The sequence below is a fragment of the Chiloscyllium plagiosum genome, chromosome 2, assembly GCF_004010195.1.
Source record: "Chiloscyllium plagiosum isolate BGI_BamShark_2017 chromosome 2, ASM401019v2, whole genome shotgun sequence".
Taxonomy (NCBI): Eukaryota; Metazoa; Chordata; class Chondrichthyes; order Orectolobiformes; family Hemiscylliidae; genus Chiloscyllium; species Chiloscyllium plagiosum.
In genome coordinates, this window is record NC_057711.1 from 31,143,216 (window position 1) to 31,163,227 (window position 20,012).

At 44.5% G+C, this 20,012-nt stretch overlaps 1 protein-coding gene across 2 annotated transcripts in view; it reads left to right on the forward strand.

The window, feature by feature from the left end:
* Positions 1-7,036: 7,036 nt before the first annotated feature.
* arsb (arylsulfatase B) overlaps positions 7,037-20,012 on the forward strand; it is a 79,654-nt gene continuing 66,678 nt past the window's right edge. For both annotated transcript variants that reach the window (XM_043706933.1, XM_043706943.1), the window contains exon 1: positions 7,037-7,334. In XM_043706933.1, coding sequence (XP_043562868.1) covers positions 7,086-7,334 — 249 coding nt within the window. In that variant the 5' untranslated portion in view covers positions 7,037-7,085. The remainder of the gene's footprint in view (positions 7,335-20,012) is intronic.

The following is a 20,012-nucleotide window of genomic DNA, read 5'->3' on the forward strand; positions in this document are numbered from 1 at the left end:
AGAGATAAATGTTAACAAAAACTCCCCTCTTTGAAATTGGGTCATGGGATCTTTCTGTCCACCTTACAGGGCAGGCACAATAATATCAGCAATGCTCCCTCGTTATAGCAGTGGTGCATCAGCCAAAATTATATACTCAAGTTGCTCAAACCTGTGACGTCCTGATCCATAGCGAGCCAAGTCTCACACCAAAATGTATGGAAATCTATAGTCAAGTAAACAGCTACCTGCTGCTCACTAAATTGGCAGATAAAAAAAACTCTGTGTTCTTGCCACAATGAGTCATAAACGTTGGTGGACAATTGTACAACTAAAGGAAGAGAAGGCTCCATGAATACCACATCCTCACTGGTGATAGAGCCTACGATATAAATGCAAAAGACAAAGCTGAACCATTTGCAACCACCTTCAACTAGAATTGCTGAGCGGATGATCCATTGTGATCTCCTCTTAAGGTCCCCAGCATCACATATATCAGTCTTCATCCATTTGATTTTCTGCAAGTAATGCCAAGAATGTATTGAAGATACTGGCAATTACAAACAGACATTGGCAATATCTGTCTTTAGTGTTAAAGGCTTGTGCTTCAGGACTAGCATTAACTCTCGCCAGTCTGATCCAGGAATGCTACAACATTGCTATCTACTCAACAATGTGGAAAATTGTTAGGTAGTTCCAATCCACAAAAGACAGGACAAATCTAATCTGACCAATTATTGTCCATCTGTCTATTCTCATCTTCAGCAAAGTGATGGGAAAGGTTATTGGCAGAACTATCAAGTAGCACACAACTGATGCTCAGCGGATAGAATTTTCTCCATTTGCCTGGGCAAGTATATTGCCATCCCGTTCATTGTCTTAAATGTTTCATCCGTCACTGGCATACTGCCATTGTAATCCATTTACAGGAGATCCTGAAGCAATTCATCAAGACTTCTTCAATAGCATTTTCCAAACCTGTCACCTGCAGCACCGGCTAGGACAATACCAGCAGGCACATTGGAACACCACCAGCTCCCAATTATGTTCTTTGATGTATTAGAAATATATATATTCTTTCCTTATTCATTCATGGGATGTGGGTGTCACTGGCTGGCCCAGCATTTATTGACCAGAGGACAGTTAAGAGTCAACGACATTGCTGTGGGATTGGAGGCCAGACTATTTAAGGATGTCAGTTTCCTTCCCTAAAGGACATTAGTGAACCAAATAGGTTTGTCCTATCAATCAGCAATAGATTCACATTCTCCTATTTATTGACTTTGGCTCCACCTTCAACATCATAATTCCAACAAAACTCATCTGAAAACTCCGAGACCAAGGACACTGTCCCTCCTCTGCAACTGCAACCTCAACTTCCCGATCTAAAGATTACAATCAGTAAGGATAGCCAACAATACCTCCTCCAATAATCCTCAACACCTGCACCCTCCAGCTTGCGTATTCAGCCCTTTAATATAAGCTTTATACACTCAAAACTGTGTGGCCGAATACAGCTCTAACTCCATTTACAAATTTGCTGATACTGCCACCATAGTGTCAGACCTCAAACAACAATAAGACAGGATACAAGAAGGAGATAGACAGCTTAGTTGCATGGTGTAAAGATAACAATCTCTCCCTCAACGTCAGCATAGTGAAGGAGCTGATCATTGACTTTAGGAAGTGGAATGGAGGACACACCCCTGTCTGTAACAATGGTGCTGAGGTAGAGGTGTTCTAAAGCTTCAAATTGCTAGGAGGAAACATCACCAACAATCTGTCCTGGTCCAACCACATGAACACTACACTAATGCCTGCACTTCCTCAGAAGGCTAAGGAAATTCGGCATGTCCACAAAGACTCTTACCAATTTTTATAGATGCACCACAGAAAGCATTCTATTCAGATGCATCACAGCTTGGCGTGACAGCTGCTGTACTCAAAACTGCAAGAGATTGCAGAAAGTTATGAACGCAGCCCAGTCCATTACGCAGACTAGCCTTCCCTCCATTGACTCCACTGCCTCGGGAAAGCAGGCAAAGTCCCCTCCCAATGCGGCTATACTCTCTTCCACCCTCTTCCATTGGGCAGAATGTACAAAATTTTGAAAACATATACCAACAGATTTAAGAACAGCTTCTTCCCTGCTGTTTTCAGACTTATGAGCAGACCTCTCATATATTAAAGTTGATATTTCTCTGCAGTTGTAACACTGTACTCTGCATTTTGTTCTATGACCCTGTTTTACTAATAAAAAAGTACGGTTTGTCTGGTTACCCTGCAGTACAATACTTTTCACTGTATCTCGGTACATGTGACAATAATAATCATATTAAATCATCATTCGACTCTTAATTCCAGATTGTTATTGAATTCAAAGTCAAATTGCACCCAGCTCCCCAGAATACCACCTTGTCTCTAGAATAACAGTCTATGATTATACCACTAGGTCACCACTTTATGTTCCTGCATCAATCCTGGTTTGAAATTCTTAAACTCCCAACCTAATACTATTGTGGGGAGATTATTTTCACCAAATGCATTGCAGTGGTTCGAGAAGGCAATTCATCATAACTTTTGCATTCAAGAATGGGCAATAATTGCTGGCTTTAACTCCATCAATATGTCCCTTGATACCATACCCTCAAATAGTTCAGGAGTTTTCTCAATTCAACCGTTTTCAAACTCAGACAATAGCTAAGTCATCATCATTCCACCATGGAACCTCTGACTTTATACTCTTCTTTATTATTAGAATCTATGTCTATTGCCCCATTACTATTGTATTTCTATATCCTTATTACTATGTGACTAGTCTACAGTGGTGTTGTTCTTGCGTCCATTCGTGTGCATATTTTGGCTGCCACCCTGGACTCAAACCAATCAATCTACCTTTTGCTCTTTTAACATCTTTTCTGCTTTCCCTCCCAGACTCTCTTCTGTTGCCGAGCATCCCTTCACTGCACTGTTGTCAGGGTGTCTATCTTCCTAATTGCCCTTCCCAATCCATCAATACACCTGACCCTGCTTGCTCTCTCACCGTCATCCCAGGCTTGACTGCCTGTTAGATAAACCTACAGTTTTCCTCTATAGCTGAGGCAATTAACACTGGGTCATTAGGAACATTGCCCCATCCCACTTCTCATCAATATAACCACCAGTGTGCAAACTCTGGGCTAGCCTTGTCAAGCCATTTCCCGTACAATTCGATCCTCCCACTACTGACTCTGCGTACTTTGAAAGTGAGTCAACTCTCTGACCATAGCGGTAAAGTCACTGAACCAATAATCCAGATACTGAGGCTTATGTACTGAGAACATGAGTTCAAATCTCACCATGGTAGATGGTGAAATTTGAATTCAGGTTAAAAGGGAAAAAGCTGCCTTGATGGCAACCATGTAACCACTGGTGATTACTGTAAAAACACGTCTGACTAACTGATGCCCTTTAGGGAAGAAACCCTGTTGTCCTTACTTGGTCTACATGTGACTCCAGATCACAGCCATGTTGTTGACTCAATCAGGCAATAAATGCTGGTCTTGCCAGTGATGCTACATCCCATGAGCAAACTGAAAAAAGCCCTCCTCTCCATACCTCCCCCTAGAATGTCCATTCAGTCTTGAAAGAGGCCGTTTCTATCCAGGGACTGATTGTGTCAACATCATGGCCTTAAGGAAAACCTGGCTGAGAGGAAGAAGGAACACAGGAAACCATAGGTCAGTTAACTTGACAACTGTCATAAAGAAAATTCTAGAAAATTAAGGGTGAAGTTTTGTGAAAGAGAAAGCATGTTTCACTAATTTATTTGAGTGAATTCAGAAATTAATGTGCCACGTGGATAAAGGGGAACCTGTGGTTGTGGTGTACTTAAATTTCCAACATGCATTTGGAAAGGTTTCACATCAAAGATTATTACACAAAATAAGAGTCCATGATGTGTTGGGTAACATATTAGCATGGATAGAGAATTTGTTAGCCAACAGGAAACAGAAGACCCATAAATGGGTCAATTTTGTGTTGGCAAGAGGTAATGGTGGTGAGTCACAGGGTTAGGGCTGTGACCTTAACTATTTGCAATCCAATACAATCCAAATCAATGACTTGGTTGAATAGACCAAATGTAGCTAAATCTGCTGATGACACAAAATATGAAGAGTACAAAAGAGGTTTGAAAAGAAGTATAAATGTGTTAAATGAGTGGACAAAACTTGTTTAATTTAGGAAAATGTGAACATGTGAACTTTGAGTATAGGAGTTGAGATGTCATTGTTGAGATTTTACGGGTCATTGTGAGGCCTCCTCTGGAAAACTGTGTCCAGTTCTGGTCACCCTGTTAGCAGAAGGATATTATTAAAATGGAGAGGGTTCAGATAAGATTTTGGAGGGTTTGAGATATAAAAATAGACTGGAAAGATTAAGATATTTTTCACTGAAGTGTATGAGGTTGAGGGGTGACTTTTCTGTGGTTTACAAAATCATGAGGCACAGAGGAATCATAAGATGAATGACAAGGTTGGGGGAATTCAAAACCAGGGGACATAATTTAAGGTGACTGGAGAAAGATTTAAAAAGGACATAAGGGGCAACTTTTTTTTACAGAGAGTGGTTTGTGTGTGGAATGAATTGCCAGAGAAAGTGGTGAGTGCAGGTACAGTTACAACATTTAAAATACATTTGGATAAGGACACAAAAAGGAAACGTTTGGAGGGATATGGGCCAAGTGCAGGCAGGTGGGACTAGTTTTGTTTGAGAACATGTTCAGTATGGACTAATTGGACCAAACGGTCTATTCCCATACTGTATGACGCTATGACTCAATGCTGGCTTTGACAGTAGAAAGGAAAACAGCTTGGATTTAAATGGAAGGAGATTGCAGAACTCTGAGATAAAGAGTGATGTGATTATCATGTAAATGAATCACAGAAAGCGTAGGTACAGAAGCAATGTTGGTGAGGTCACATCTGGTATACTGTCTACACTATTGGTCTCCTGATTTAAGGAAGGATGTAAATGTGTTAGCAATTCAGAGAAGATTTACTAGGCCATCACTTGGAATGGGGAATGGGGGTTGTTTTATTTGATACCCGAGATGAGATTGGTGTTGGTGGTAGTTGGTCTCTCATAAGGAAAGATTGGACAGGATGAGTGTGGGCCAATCGGGTTTAAAAAAATGTCATTTGATCCTATTGAAAGACATAAGATTTGGAGGGAATTTAACAAGGTGGGTGCTGAAAGGACATTTCACCTTATAGAATAGAATTGAATAGCAATTTATTGTCACTTGTATTTATGAAAATAAGTTGCCACGTACAGAAATTATAAAAAATAAATGAGACAATGTTAGGACACAAAACTTTTGTTTCCTCCACAGCTGCTGGGTTACTGGAGTGGCCAAGGGACATCGCCACTGAAGCTGCCCCTGAGGCCACCAAAGCAAAGATTTCCAGACCGGGCCCACCACGCTGCCCAAACCAACAGCAATGGGGGGATAGACCGGCCCACCACGCTGCCCAAACCAACAGCAAAGGGGGGATAGACCGGGCCCACCACGCTGCCCAAACCGACAGCAAAGGGGGGGATAGACCGGCCCACCAAAACCGACAGCAAAGGGGGGGATAGACCGGCCCACCACGCTGCCCAAACCGACAGCAAAGGGGGGATAGACCGGGCCCACCACGCTGCCAAAACCGAAAGTGAAGGGGGTACAGACCAGGCCCACCACGTTGCCCAAACCGACAGCAAAGGGGGGACATACTGGGCCCACCACGTTGCTGACGCTGAAGTTGCTGCCACTTCAGCTGCCGCCTGAAGCTGCCACATTGCCTTCATAGCAATAAGGAACGGACCGGAACCACCACTGAAACCGCCACAACATCACCACTGCCAGGAGAGACACACCACACCCACTGACCACAAAGCCTTCGTTAAAGCTGCAGCCACTACAGCCACAAGGAACAGACATACGGATCCACATTCCACTGCAACAGGCCCTCACAAGCCTCCCTTCACCACCATCACAGCCACAGGAAAGGCAGGCCCTCACACCGCCTCCCTCCACGGCAGCCACAGTAGAGGCAGGCCCTCACACCGCCTCCCTCCACGGCAGCCACAGTAGAGGCAGGCCCTCACACCACCTCCCTCCATCACAGCCACAGTAAAGGCAGGCCCTCACACCGCCTCCCTCCATCACAGCCACAGGAAAGGCAGGCCCTCACACCGCCTCCCTCCATCACAGCCACAGGAAAGGCAGGCCCTCACACCGCCTCCCTCCATCACAGCCACAGGAAAGGCAGGCCCTCACACCGCCTCCCTCCATCACAGCCACAGGAAAGGCAGGCCCTCACACCGCCTCCCTCCATCACAGCCACAGGAAAGGCAGGCCCTCACACCGCCTCCCTCCATCACAGCCACAGTAAAGGCAGGCCCTCACACCACCTCCCTCCAAGGCAGCCACATGAAAGGCAGGCCCTCACACCACCTCCCTCCACGGCAGCCACAGGAAGGTGGGAGGCCATTTAACAATGAGAGGACATGTGTTTAAAAAGGAGAATTCTTCACTGGAGCCTGAAATTCTCTACGTCACAGGAGTGTCAGTCATTAAGTATGTTCAAAGCACACTGATGTGGATGTTAAAGATTTCAAGTGACCGTGCAGAGGAAGTGGCCTTGAAGTAGAAGACATGATCTAGTTGTATGATAGAGCATGTTGGAGTCGAACTGCCCACTGCGACTGTTTCTCCCTCCTATTTTTAATCAGCCTGTTCAGATATTGTGACACACCTCTGGAGCAGGTGAGACTTACACCAGACCTCCTGGCTCAGACGGAGGGTCACTACCACTGAGGAACCAAGTGTCGTCCCATGTTCCTATACAGTTTGTTTCATAAGGGACTAAGTTACAATGCATCAATGGATGAATTAATCCACGGTGTGGGTTATTTATTTTAAAATGGGCACTGGCCTCGCAAACACAGCAACATCGCTGTCAATCTTTGGAGTTTATTGGATACATGAATGAAATATGAAGCGATCACGGGACCCAGTCATGTGACAGTGCGGCTGGAAGTTGCTGCCTTCCGGGTGTTGGAGGGTTGGAGCTGGGTCAATGGGGTTGTGTTTAGGGTTCCGCTTGCTTGTCCTTTCCACCAGCCTCTGCATCTCGGAGGCTTCCCGGCCGCACATCATCTTCGTTCTGGCCGACGATTATGGCTGGAACGACATCGGGTATCACGGCTCCCAGATCCGAACGCCGGTCCTGGACCAGCTCTCAGCTCAGGGGGTCAGGCTGCAAAACTACTACGTGCAGCCCCTGTGTACACCCTCACGGAGCCAGTTACTGACTGGCAGGTACCAGGTAGGGAGAGACCAGCCGCCTTCAGCAGACGCGCTGCTCTTAACGTCCACATCTAATTAAGTAGAGACTTCTAACATTTCCAACACGGGGAGATCATATAGGGATCTTGTGAAGGGAGGGTTAGGGATGATAGTAATAACTATCTAAAGCGTAACTTTGCAAAAGTATTTGATCCTGAGGAGGATGCACTGTCTTAATGGGAGTTAACTTACGGGCTTCTGATATTGTGAAGCCCATTAACAAAATCCCTGAATGCGTGTGAAAGCAAAAAGTGTTGGAGACCACAGCCGGTTAGGCAGCATCCACTGAGAGAGAGCAAGCTAACGTTTCCAGTCAGTGAAATGTTAGATGTTGTCTGACCCACTGTGATCTCCAGCATTTGGTGTTTTCAAACTCCAGCATTTGCAGTAATTTGCTAGTTTCCAGAACGTGTGTGTTTTGCCCATCCCCAGGGGGAGAAGAGTAAAGTTGGTATTTAGTGCAAGAGAATAAAGGATTATTTTAAATGTAGGGGATGTGAATCAGTTGAAGGGTAGTGAAGATAAGGGTCATGGTTGTGGTAAGACTTTTTATTCTTAAATGTGTAGCTGTTTAGAAAATGTCAGTTTAGGAGCTGAATGGTTTAATTGAGTGGAGGGGAACAGGATATGTAGGAGGATGTGTGATAGGGCTCAGAAATGTCATGGAGATGATGAGAGTGATGCTACAAAAGGACTTTAGTGATGGTTTGAGAATTTCATAACTTTTACCTGTTAGGGAGTCAGTGCTGGATGGGATAACTGAAATAACACAGTTTTGAGCATGGAAAATAATTCTCCTTGTTTTCAGTGTGCAGTATCTTATAACGTTTTTATGAAGCCACACACATACACACAAAACAATTTGGGAACAATCTGTATGGTGCTGACAAGGCAGGCAGCAGAGTTTTGGGTGAGCTGATATCTGCAGAGAGTTGTGACTGAGAGTGCAACTTGACAGCTGCAAGGGACCCGAGACAGCAGTGGGTCATTTCTGGTCGTGGAAGCAGACGCTTTCACTATGACAGAGATCCTGTGGATTTGGAGGCACAGCTCAGGATTAAATGGGGTAACAAGTGTGCAAACGATCTTGCTCAATTGTGGCAATGGAGAAGATTGGAATTGATGGCAGTGTTGTAATCCTGTGGTTGGTAAGAGTGTTCAGAGCAAATGGCAGCTCTTCCTGCACTTGCTGTTGCACAGGAGACTGATGATACAGTGACAGTAGAGGATCAGACTATTGATGGTGGATCTGAAAGGTCAGGGGTTTTAATGGAGAAGAAATTATTTATGGCATCTATTTTCATTTGGCATCATATAATACACCCTGTCCCTCAGTGGTAGAGAGAGGGAATATTTAAGGTGGTGGTTGAGATGCCAGTCTAGTGGGCTGTGTTCACCTGGACGCTGTTGAATTTTTTGTCTGTACCCATTTGGGTGAGTGGAGGAAATCCATTACACTCCTGACTTCATGAGTCAGCAGGTAAGGTCAGAATTTCAAGTTTCTGACCTGCCTTATGGGTTTATAGTAACTGTTAAGGGCTAGACCATCATAGTTGGAGGTTTGCACAACATGAAAAGAGACAATGAAGGTAAAGCTGTCTGAGGCAGCACAGTGGCTCAGTGGTTAGCACTGCTGCCTCACAACACCAGAGAACTGGGTTTGATTACACCCTGTTTGCACACTCACCCCATATCTGTGTGGGTTTCATCCGCGTGTTCCGATTCCCCCTCACGGTCCAAGGAGGTGTACATTATGTGGATTGGCCATGGGAAATTGCCCATAGTGGCCACGGATGAGCAGGCTAGGTGAATTAACTATGGGAAACGCAGCGTTACAGGGATAGGGTAAGGGGATTGGGTCTGGTTGGGATGCTGCTCAGAGGAATGGTGTGGACTTAATGGGCTGAATAGCCTGCTTCCACTTTGTAGGGATTTCATGAGCTGGCAGTGATTGATCTTTGCATCCAGTGGGTGGTGGCTGGCCGAGGTAGTAAAAGTGGTGCCAATACTGCACAAAGGAACTGTGGGACTGAAATCAAAACACCAGGCAAGTGATTAAAGATGAAGCAACAGTACTAGTGTAGTTGAGGGGGACAATGTGATGGCTGAGAGGCGTACACAAGATCAGGAAGCAGTCAAACCTTAGAGCAAATTCCAGTAAGGGTAGCTGGAATAGTTTTACAGAATAAATGAAGTTGAAGCCTAAAGATTATCACTAGGACAGTTACTGGCAGTCAGGGAGGAAGTGAGGACAGCAGATGCTGGAGATCAGAGTTGAAGAGTGTGGTGCTGGAAAAGCACACCCAGTCAGGCAGCATCCGAGGAGGAGGACAGTCGCACCCCAGAGGTGAACAAGCAGACCAGCCTGTCCAACCAAGAGGTTAGTGTTAGCAAACTGTTTTTCTACATGGTAATAGAAAATGATACATGAACAGTATTAAAAACAGTGAAATGCATAACCTATTTAAAAATAAATAAATAAATGAAGTCAATGTGATACTGAAGCAGCAAAGCAAAAGCCATTCAGCAGCAGTCCAGTGCAGGATAGTAGTGAGCAGGACCAGATCAGCTATTTTTGCATCGTCTGAAACAAAGTTTGATCAGATTAGCAAAACCTGAGGCTCCAGAAGGAGACCAAGAACCAGAATAGACACAGTCTGAGATTGAATGCAGGAAGTCGAAAAATGTGATGCTGGAAAAACACAGCAGGCCAGGCAGCATCCGAGGAGCAGGAGAATCGACAGAGGGGAAATGAGGAAGCTGGAGAAATCTACATTCATCCCGTGTGGTTGGAGGGTCCCTAGGCGGAAGATGAGGCGCTCATTGAATGCAGGAAGTTTACCACGAGGACCAGAAATCAACGAAGTGGATGTAGCCCAGGGAACCTATTTTTGTGACAGCAATACGATAAAAGTGAGATGGCAGTAGAGCAGGGTACTACTGTTCTGTGGGTAACAGCAGGATTTCTCTGTAGGCCAGAGCAGGTTACTCTTAAAACCTGAAATGACAGAGTGCTATTTGAATCTTAGAGCATGTTTTAGAGAGTTCGCCTTATCAGGCCTTTATTCCTAAGTGTCTCTGTGACGTTATGAGCCAAGGACAGTCTTGCTTCTGCTCCCACAATCTGCTTCTAACTGTACTTTTAAACTGCAGGTAGTATATTGTTAGAAATAAAATGTAGCTTTATTAGCTGCTGATTTAATAATTCCTTACTCTTCAATTATAATATTTGTGCTGTCTCTATTCAGATGTCTGTTCCTGACTGCCACATAATTTTATAATACTACTGCATTATTGTTCTGAAATTGTTACATCATGTATGAACTCAATGGCTTAATTCAAAGCCAATGGTTTGTGTATAAAATTGCGTCTTGACTGTAAAAAGCCTCTTATAAACAGCTAGGTAGGTGCGAAGGGCGGTTAGGGAAGTCGGAAGGTGGTGGGTTTAGGGAAGCAGGGTGGGCTGCCTTAGAGTTGCCGGAAGGTGGGAGGGATGGGTGACTTGCTGGGTTGCTGGGGGTCTGTATTGTATGCACTGTTTTTATGTAATTGGACTGTCTTATATGTACAAATGTCCTTGTTACTGCTTTACAATGATTGAAACTGGGATTTGAGGTTTGTGCTCATTTCCCTGAGAAGTGGTTGAACATTAGGGTTTGGGGCCTGGCTTTGCCATTCCTCTCCCTTGTAAAATTGCTATTTCTCTGTATACAGCTGTTAATGTTAATTGTTTTGTAAACTGTATTGTTTAACAAAATTTTAATAAAATTTAAAAAAAACAGCCAGGTTGAGTGAGTAAATCTGTAAAACTAAAAATCTAAAACCTTGAGTCTGCTTACAATTGTAAGTAATTAGCAATGGCATCATTTCTCATTGGATAGCACACAGAAGTGTGACTTCAGAGCAATGTATGGAAACAAGCTATTTGGCCCAACAAGTCCATACCAACCCTCTGAAGAATAATCCACCCAGACCCATTTTCCCTACCCTATATTTACCCCTGATTAATGCACCTAACACTATAGGCAGTTGAGCATGACCGATTCACCTGATTATGGATGAAACCAGAGTACCCAGAGGAAGCCCACACAGACATTGGGAGAATGTGCAAACTCCACACAGACAGTAGCCCATGGCGGGAATCGAACCTGGATCCCTGCTGCTGTGAGGCAGCAATGCTAACTACTGAGCCACCGTGCTTCCCCCCCCCCCCCCCCCTCAAGGCAAATTTATAATGCATGTCTGAACATATGCCAGAAGAAAAGTGTGTTACTTTCCCACAGCAAGATCCCACAAAATCTGAGAGTTGAAAGATCAGTTTTGTTCTGTTTGCTGTTGGTTGAGAGAAAAGTCTTGGTTTGATCACTGACCAGCAGACAGTCAAAATTATTACAGTGCAGATCAAGGCCTTATGGCCCATCGTATCTGCCTCCTTTGACCAGTACCAATAGAATAATAATAATGTCATGCCGAACCTGAATAGGCAGATGCGATTTCAGTGTCTCATCTCAATTATGATGGTTGAAACTCCGAATAACTGCTTCCATCGAACACTGAAGTGCCAGCCTAGGTTATGTACTCAAGTTCTGTGGTTAGAATAAGACCCACAATCATCAAGGGATTTATTAACATTGTGCTTCTAAAGTATATTGCTGACTTTGTAACTGGTCGGGGGGGGGGGGGGGGGGGGGGGGAGAGGGAGGAAGGTATTGTGTTGCCAGTGAACTACATCCTAGCAATTATGTTTGGTCTTGGAGGAATGATTTTTGCCAGAGAGCTGCCCCTTTTTTGGTGCAAGGCGGTCACTGTGCTGCTGCCGAAGACGGGACTTTTGTTCACTTAAGAACTGGTGTCTGCTCTCCATCCTCAGCACAGATTACAAAATTTTCACGAGGGTGTTGTCATCTCACCTGGAATCAATGCAGAACCACACGATCAATCCTGACCAGTCGTACACGGTCCTGGGCTGGAGGCTCCACAACAAGGTCCATCTGGTCTGGAACCTGATCCATTTCTCCCAGACGACTGGTCTATCAAGCGTCTTCCTATCCCTCGACCAGGGTCGACCATGAGTATCTGCTCAGGACTCTGCGAGTATTTGGGTTCGGGACACAGTTCGATGCCAATATCTGACTTTTGTACACCGCTGCAGAGTATCTGATTAAAGTTAATGCGTCCCTGACATGTCCTCCTCTCCCAAAGGAAAGGGGCAGTCAGGGCTGCCCCTTGTCTGGCCAGTTATATTCCCTGTGCGTGGAGCCTTTTCTGTGCCCCGTGCGGAGGATGTTGTCAGGGTTGGCTGTGCCCGAGCCGGGCACTGGGGTGGTTCTTTCAGCTTACACTGCTTCTCACGCTCACCGACCTGGTTGGCAGACCTGGGGAGGAGGCACAAGTGCCAGGTGGTGTACTCAGCAGTGTCTTTTGTCATGATCAAATGGGCCAAATGTTCCGGCCTCATGGTTGGTCCATGGTGAGTAGATTTCTTGCTGGAGGAGATACAGGGAACTCAGAAGGAACACCACTCATCTCCACTATCTGAGGTCTGATTCAGCTCGGCTGAGGAATCCAGGAATTGGCAGGAGCTGAGGCCAAACTCTTGGCTCCCCTCGGCTCCAAGAGCTAGCTCCTACTGGTTTTGTAATAAAATCTACAGGATGTTGGTTTATTTCTTCTGGGACAAGAAGATGCACAAGGTCATGGCAGAGGTTCTGAGTCTCCCTGTCGAGGAGGGTGGTCAGTCACTGATGTGCCTCTGCACCCAGGTGGTGACTTTCAATCTTCAGGCCCTGTAGTGTTACCTTTTACGTCAAGCCATACCCCCCTCGCAGGTGGCGCACTCTGGTAACAAATATTTTCAGCTGGCTGCGTGACCTCATTTACGACACGAGAGGCTGCCTGCCTTTTACCAGGATCTGATCAGTGGCTGGAGTATGTTTGACTTGGGCTGTGCCTACTCTCTATCGGCATTGCAGCTATCAACAGAGCTGTTGCTCAGGAATCTGGACCTCCACTACTACCACGGGTTTGAGTGGCTGGCGGAGGGGAAGGCAGTGGCTATGGGTGTGACCAGGGTGGGGGACATGCTGGGTAGTGGGGGCCTGGGCTAGGTGCTGCCTCAGGGATTGGCACACACTGCAGTGGTGGGCATCCGGCTCACTGCCAATTCCATCCAGTGCCTTAAAACGGTAGTGCTCAGACCTGACATCGTGCACTAGTTGGAGGATGTTCAGGTGTGTGATGGGATCCCGTCTGCCTTTAATGGAATTTTACATTGGCTCCAGGATCCCAAACCTTCCCCCGATACCTGTGCCCCATAAGCTGAGCTGCTTCCTGAATATGTGTTGTGTGTGTCCTTTCAGCTTGTGAAACGGTGAGTTTTGTATAGGCAGATGCTGCACACCATCCGCCTTGACTCTACCATTCACCGGCCAGACACACCTTGATGTGCTTGTTTACTGCCGGGCAATGGGGATCCCCAGTGGAGAGTTCTCTCCGTGTCTGAGTCCTCCCTCTTTTCCCACGGGGACCTTCGGTGGAGGATGTTACAATGCCTTTGAAACTCTTGTGTTGATCAAGAACAGAAAATGCTATGAATGTTCAATAGGTAAGACAGAGAGAAGATCTAGAGAGGTGAAGGTCCATCTGTTGGTGATGTATGGGGTGGTCCATAATTCTGGGAATCACCCACAATCTCCATTACAATCCCAGGCTGCAAGAACCTGTTCCACTTTGCCTGATTTTCCCAGCTTTCACCTCCTGAACTGTAGCATGAGAGATGAAATAATTGTGATCCAGAAACTCCCTCCACTAACTGCACCTGAGCTGGACTCTCAGGATAATGGTGTAATTTCTTCCTGATGAGGTGAGCAGATTTGTTACCAAGCAATTAGCAGCAGCAGTTTAAAAATAAAACACTAGGTGGTGCTGCTACTGCACAACTCTTTCCCTGTTCCTCGCCAGTGTCTCCCCGATGCTTTCTCCAGTCAGCTACAATGGAAAACTTGTGCAATTTACTTTGACCCAGCAATGACCCAACTACAGATCACTGAAGCAGTACGAATCTTTTCATTGCACAGTTCAGGCACCACCACCCTGAAATTAAATGGTAATTTGATGGCTATTTGTATTGAATTGTTCTTCCTTCTCTGCTCTTTATTTAACTTGTCTAGGGCTGAGGATGAGACTGTTCAAAATTATTTCCTTATCTAAACTGCACATTCATGTGCTTTTTTCCAGCTTTGTAACATTGCCCAGTGTTGTCCAGTCCCAGCTAATCTCCTGAAGCTTTCTTGCCTTTGTCACCTCGAGATATAATTCCTGTGCACCCCTAACTGGTCTTCCAAAATGTACTCTCAATAATTGAGCGGATATCCAAAACTCTGTTTTCCACATCTAAACTCTCACCCAGTCCTGCTCACTTTTAGCAACCCTGTATTTGCTTAACTGGGAGCCAAAAGAAGACAGTAACATCTTGATTTTAAAAGTCTCATCCTTATTTTCAAAGCCCTTCCTGTCTGTGTCATTCAGCCCCACAATCCTCTTGGGAGATCAGCACTGATCTAACTCTGAGCATCATGAATGTTCCCAGTGATGTATGTTTAACAACTATGACAGGCACAGGCATTTACAACAGAGCTGGAAGTCACATGACTATGGCAAGTCAACTAAGGGCAACTGCATTTCTCCAAACTTTTCCCCTTTTTCATAGTTCATTTTAGAATTTGGTATTACAGGTTACTAACACATGGTCACAATTAGAATGATGTTTTATTAATACATGATGTGTTAGCAAAAGTTTCACTTTTTTATTAGTTTCTGTATGTACATTGCATGGATATTCTTAAATACTGCGGGTTTCCTAATGGCACACCTGCATGTAGTCATTGAAATTTCTTTGGTATTTGTTCATTTCTCGCAGTGAGCACTGTTATTGTGGTAACTTGTTGCTGACCCATTGCTGCACAGGGGACCTCTAGAATAGATGATCATTCTACCTTCTGTGCAAGTGGTGATGTATCTCCATCCTGATCTATTGCCTTTAGTACAGGGCCAGTTTCTCTGATTATATATAAATATCTGTGGTTGCAGTGATATATATGGTCATTCACACAAAAGGAGGAAGGTTATGCTTCAGTTATATAGGACACTGATGAGACCACATCTAGAATATTGTACATAGTATTGGTCTCCTTAAGGAAGGATGTTAATATGTTGGAAACAAATTAGTGAAGGTTTACTCACCACTATCTAGAATGATAGGTTGTCTTATGAGGAAAGTTTGGACTGTCTAGACTTGTATCTCTTGGGGTTTTGACGAATAAGAGGTGATGTGATTGAAACAACTAAGATCCTAAGGTGGCCTCATAGCCTTGCTGTGGACAGGATGTTTCCTGTATTGGAACAATCACAAACTAAGGCATGTAGTTTAAAAATAAGAGGTTACCCATTTAAGACTGATTAGGCAAAATATTTTCTTAATTGATTGTCAGTCTCTGGAACTCTGTTCAAAAGGTGCGTAATTGAAGGCTTTAAATATTTTTAAGACAATAAACCATAGAAACAGAAATAGGCCATTCAGCTCATTGAGTTTGCTCCACTATTCATGGCTGATCTGATAATAATCAATTCCACTTTCCTGCCTTTTCCCCATTACCCTAGATTTCCTTGCTCATTGAAAATTTGTCTACCTCAGCCTTGAAACACCTTCTGACTCAGCCTCAACAGCCCTCTGAGCTGATGCCCTCTGGTTCTAGATGTTCCCACAAGGGAATTAGCATCAATTGGGTTCTTTAATGCTGGGATTTATATATTAAAGAACCTAAACCACCATATCCCATTCTAAAAGATGAAAGACTTAATCTAAATTTAAGAACTGTAACCTGGTGTTGTGATTTTTAACTGAAGTTGTTTAATATACCATTATAACTCCATGACATTGTAACCCTTTTGCTATAAATTCTGGGTTGTATGGTCATGTTCCACAACCACCTGATGAAGAGGCAGTGCCTCGAAAGCTAGTGCTTCCAACCTGTTGGACTATAACCTGGTGTTGTGTGATTTTTAACGAGTACCAATCAGTACAAGCTCAACCGATTCAAACTTTCCTCATAAGACCGTCCGTCCATACCTGGTATCAGCCCAGTGAACCATTTATGGACTGCCTCTTATGTCAGGATAGATAAGGGGCCAAAGCTGTTCATAATATTTCAGCGGAGGTCTGACCTGCATCTCGGATAGTTTTAGTGAAACCTCTCTACTTTTATACTCGTTTCCTTTTGAAATGCTAACATTCCATTGGCTTTCTCTATTACCCACTGAACTTGGAAGATTGGTTTTTGTGATTCAAGGACAAGAACTCCCAAATCTCTCTGTTCTATAGCTTTCTTCAGTCTTTTTCATTTTAAATAGTTTTCAGCTCCCCTATTCTTCCTGTAAAAAGTGCATAAGCACACGTTTTCCTACATTATATTCCATGTGCCAAGTCTGTTCTCTCTCACTCAACCTGTAAACATCCATTTAAAGCAGAGGTGGATAGCTCCTTGATAAATAAGAGGTGAAAGGTTATCAGGGTGTATGTGTTGAGGATTCAATCACGTCAGCCGTAACCTTATTAAATTGTGGAAGAGGCTTGAACCCAATCGGCCTACCTATGGTCCCCCATTTACTGCGGATGATCAAGGTAACCACGGCTGTACACAGGTCCCAAATTGCCATGTGAACTGACTTTTGTTGAGGAGTGTTGACTGTTTGCACTCTGACAGGTTCTCCAATGCTCAGGTCAGACAATGACTTGGCAGTTTTATCAAACTGACATTTGGTTTTATTGTTTCACCTTAGTTTTGACAAACCTATTCCCGCATCTGGCTTCGATAATCTTTTTTCACTATTGGAAGAGTAGTTTAGGTGCAGAGCAACATTAGTCTTTGGACTGGACTACATTTCATGTCTTCATTGGGTCTATTTCTCCATTCAAGGATTGGGTTATGTAAGTCTGTAATGGATTTGCTCAATTTCTTTATGACCACTTTGGCAAGTTCCACTGCTGCCTCAACCTTTCCATTTGACCGCAGATAGTGTGGAGGTGAGGTATGAAGTTGAATTACCCAATCTCTTATGAAGAGACTGAATTCTTCATTTATGAATTGAGGGCCATTATAATTTCATGATAATGTAATGACTGAAGTGGCATTCAGGCATTCTACAATCTCATTGGTAGTCATTGACATCAGTTGATCTAATTCTTATATTCAATAGTGTCAGGACAATTAGTTCCAAATTAGATCCAAACAAATCCTTTTGCTATCAGTTGGTGATCCTATACTTGAGGCGTCTTCAACTGGATCTTTTTCCTGTTTAGCTTTGGCTTCATCTGGTAAGCGCACTCTAGCAGATTCTGTACCAATGACTTCTTTCATTGGGTCTCGACGTCTATGGACCAACAGATCAAGTGCAGTAGTTTCCATCCTGGATAAATTGCTAACTATCTCTGGCTCTCTGTGTTATATGTCAAAAGCAGGTGAAATGCCAAATGGCATGGACTAGCAACTGTGCCTCTGGTATCGTTCCCAGAATGTAGTTAGCATACTGTTTTTATCCAGATTCACTTGCCATAACCAACTTTCACAGAGAGTCATGATTTGGAGATGCCGGTGTCGGACTGGGGTTACAAAGTTAAAAATCACACAACACCAACTTATAGTCCAGCAGGTTTAATTGGAAGCTAGTGCTTCCAGTTAAACCTGTTGTATAACCTGGTGTTGTGTGATGTTTAACTTTCCACAGAGAGGGCAGTCAAGTCCTTTGTCTTGGCAAATTGTCGCAAAATGTCTTCAGCAGTTGGCATGGGATAGTGAGATCTCTACAAAGTTTCATTGAGATCTTTTGAATCTCTGCATATTAGTACAAACATACGATGTGTTGTTTGACTGCGTTATATAAAGTGTTCTCCTGTCCTGCTTTACTCTGCTCTGCCAAATAAAGTAAAACTGTAGGAGGTGAACACATCAAAGAGATTGCTTTTAAATTGTTAACAGTAGGAGAGCTGAAAATGTGTTGCTGGAAAAGCGCAGCAGGTCAGGCAGCATCCTGATGCTGCCTGACCTCCTGCGCTTTTCCAGGATGCTGCCTGACCTGCTGCGCTTGTCCAGCGATGCTGCCTGACCTGCTGTGCATTTCCAGCGATGCTGCCTGACCTGCCGCGCTTTTCCAGCAACACATTTTCAGCTCTGATCTCCAGCATCTGCAGTCCTCACTTTCTCCTCCAACAGTAGGAGAGGTCAGGTATCAATGGTATTGCCAGAAGATAACATGCTGCTGGCCTGTTGTGCGTAATGAGAGCTTATCAGATAAGGGTTATCTGTGAACATAGTGTGATCCTTCTTTCCTGCCCTGAGGGAATTCTTCTAAAGATTACTGTGCATCCTTGGAGATGACCTGTAGTGACTCCAAATAGGTTTCACCTACCAATCTTTCAGCCTAAGGGGTCTGCAAGTTAGAGAAAACAAATCGTCCTTCAAACAAAGGAAAGGCATGGGCATTGTGTCTGTGAATCTTGGGGAAAGATTGGAGTTGGTGTGGTCAGGCTGAGCTGGGGGAGGTCAAAACTGAAATCGCTAGAAATCAATGAGATGTGTCCGGTCTGTTACTCCATCATTGGTGCTACTCTTCAAACAACATATAACTTTGAAGTTATATGAACTAATTGCAATGATTAAACAAAATGGTGTTTGTGGCACTACTCACCTGCAAACGTTTCAAACTCTGAAGAGGTTTTGTTGTTGTTTGTTCTCAGAAACATAGAAAATAAAAAACAGCTGTTCCCTTTTGGTTGAAGGATTACTAACAAAGGGGCATAATTTCTAATCGGAATTTGAGGAAATCCTTTTCACCCAGAGGGTAGCGGGGGTCTGGGACGGTAGGAGAAACAGAAATATCAAACCTTTTAAGAAGTACTTGGATGAGCACTTGAATTGTCATTAATATTCAAAGGTAGTGTGAGAAATTGGGACTAGTGCAGATGGTAGTGCATTTTTGTTGGTATAGACTCAAAGGGCCAAAGGGCCTTTTCTGTACTGTATGGTTCCATGAATATGCCATTTGGCCCCTCGAGGCTGCTTAGCTTAGTTGGCTGAATGGCTGGTGTTGATGCCCACAGTATGGGTTCAACTTCCACATTGGCTGAGGTTACCATGAAGGACTCTCCTTTTCAAATTGCCCCCCTGCTTAAGGCATGCTGACTCTCAGGCTGTAGTCACCGCCACTTGTCTGTCTGTCTGTGTCTCTCTGTCTCTGTCTCTGTCTCTGTCTCTGTCTCTGTCTCTTTCTCTCTCTCTGCGTCTCTCTCTGTGTCTCTCTCTGCGTCTCTCTCTGCGTCTCTCTCTCCGTCTCTCTCTCCGTCTCTCTCTCCGTCTCTCTCTCCGTCTCTCTCTCCGTCTCTCTCTCCGTCTCTCTCTCCGTCTCTCTCTCCGTCTCTCTCTCCGTCTCTCTCTCCGTCTCTCTCTCCGTCTCTCTCTCCGTCTCTCTCTCCGTCTCTCTCTCCGTCTCTCTCTCCGTCTCTCTCTCCGTCTCTCTCTCCGTCTCTCTCTCCGTCTCTCTCTCCGTCTCTCTCTCCGTCTCTCTCTCCGTCTCTCTCTCCGTCTCTCTCTCCGTCTCTCTCTCC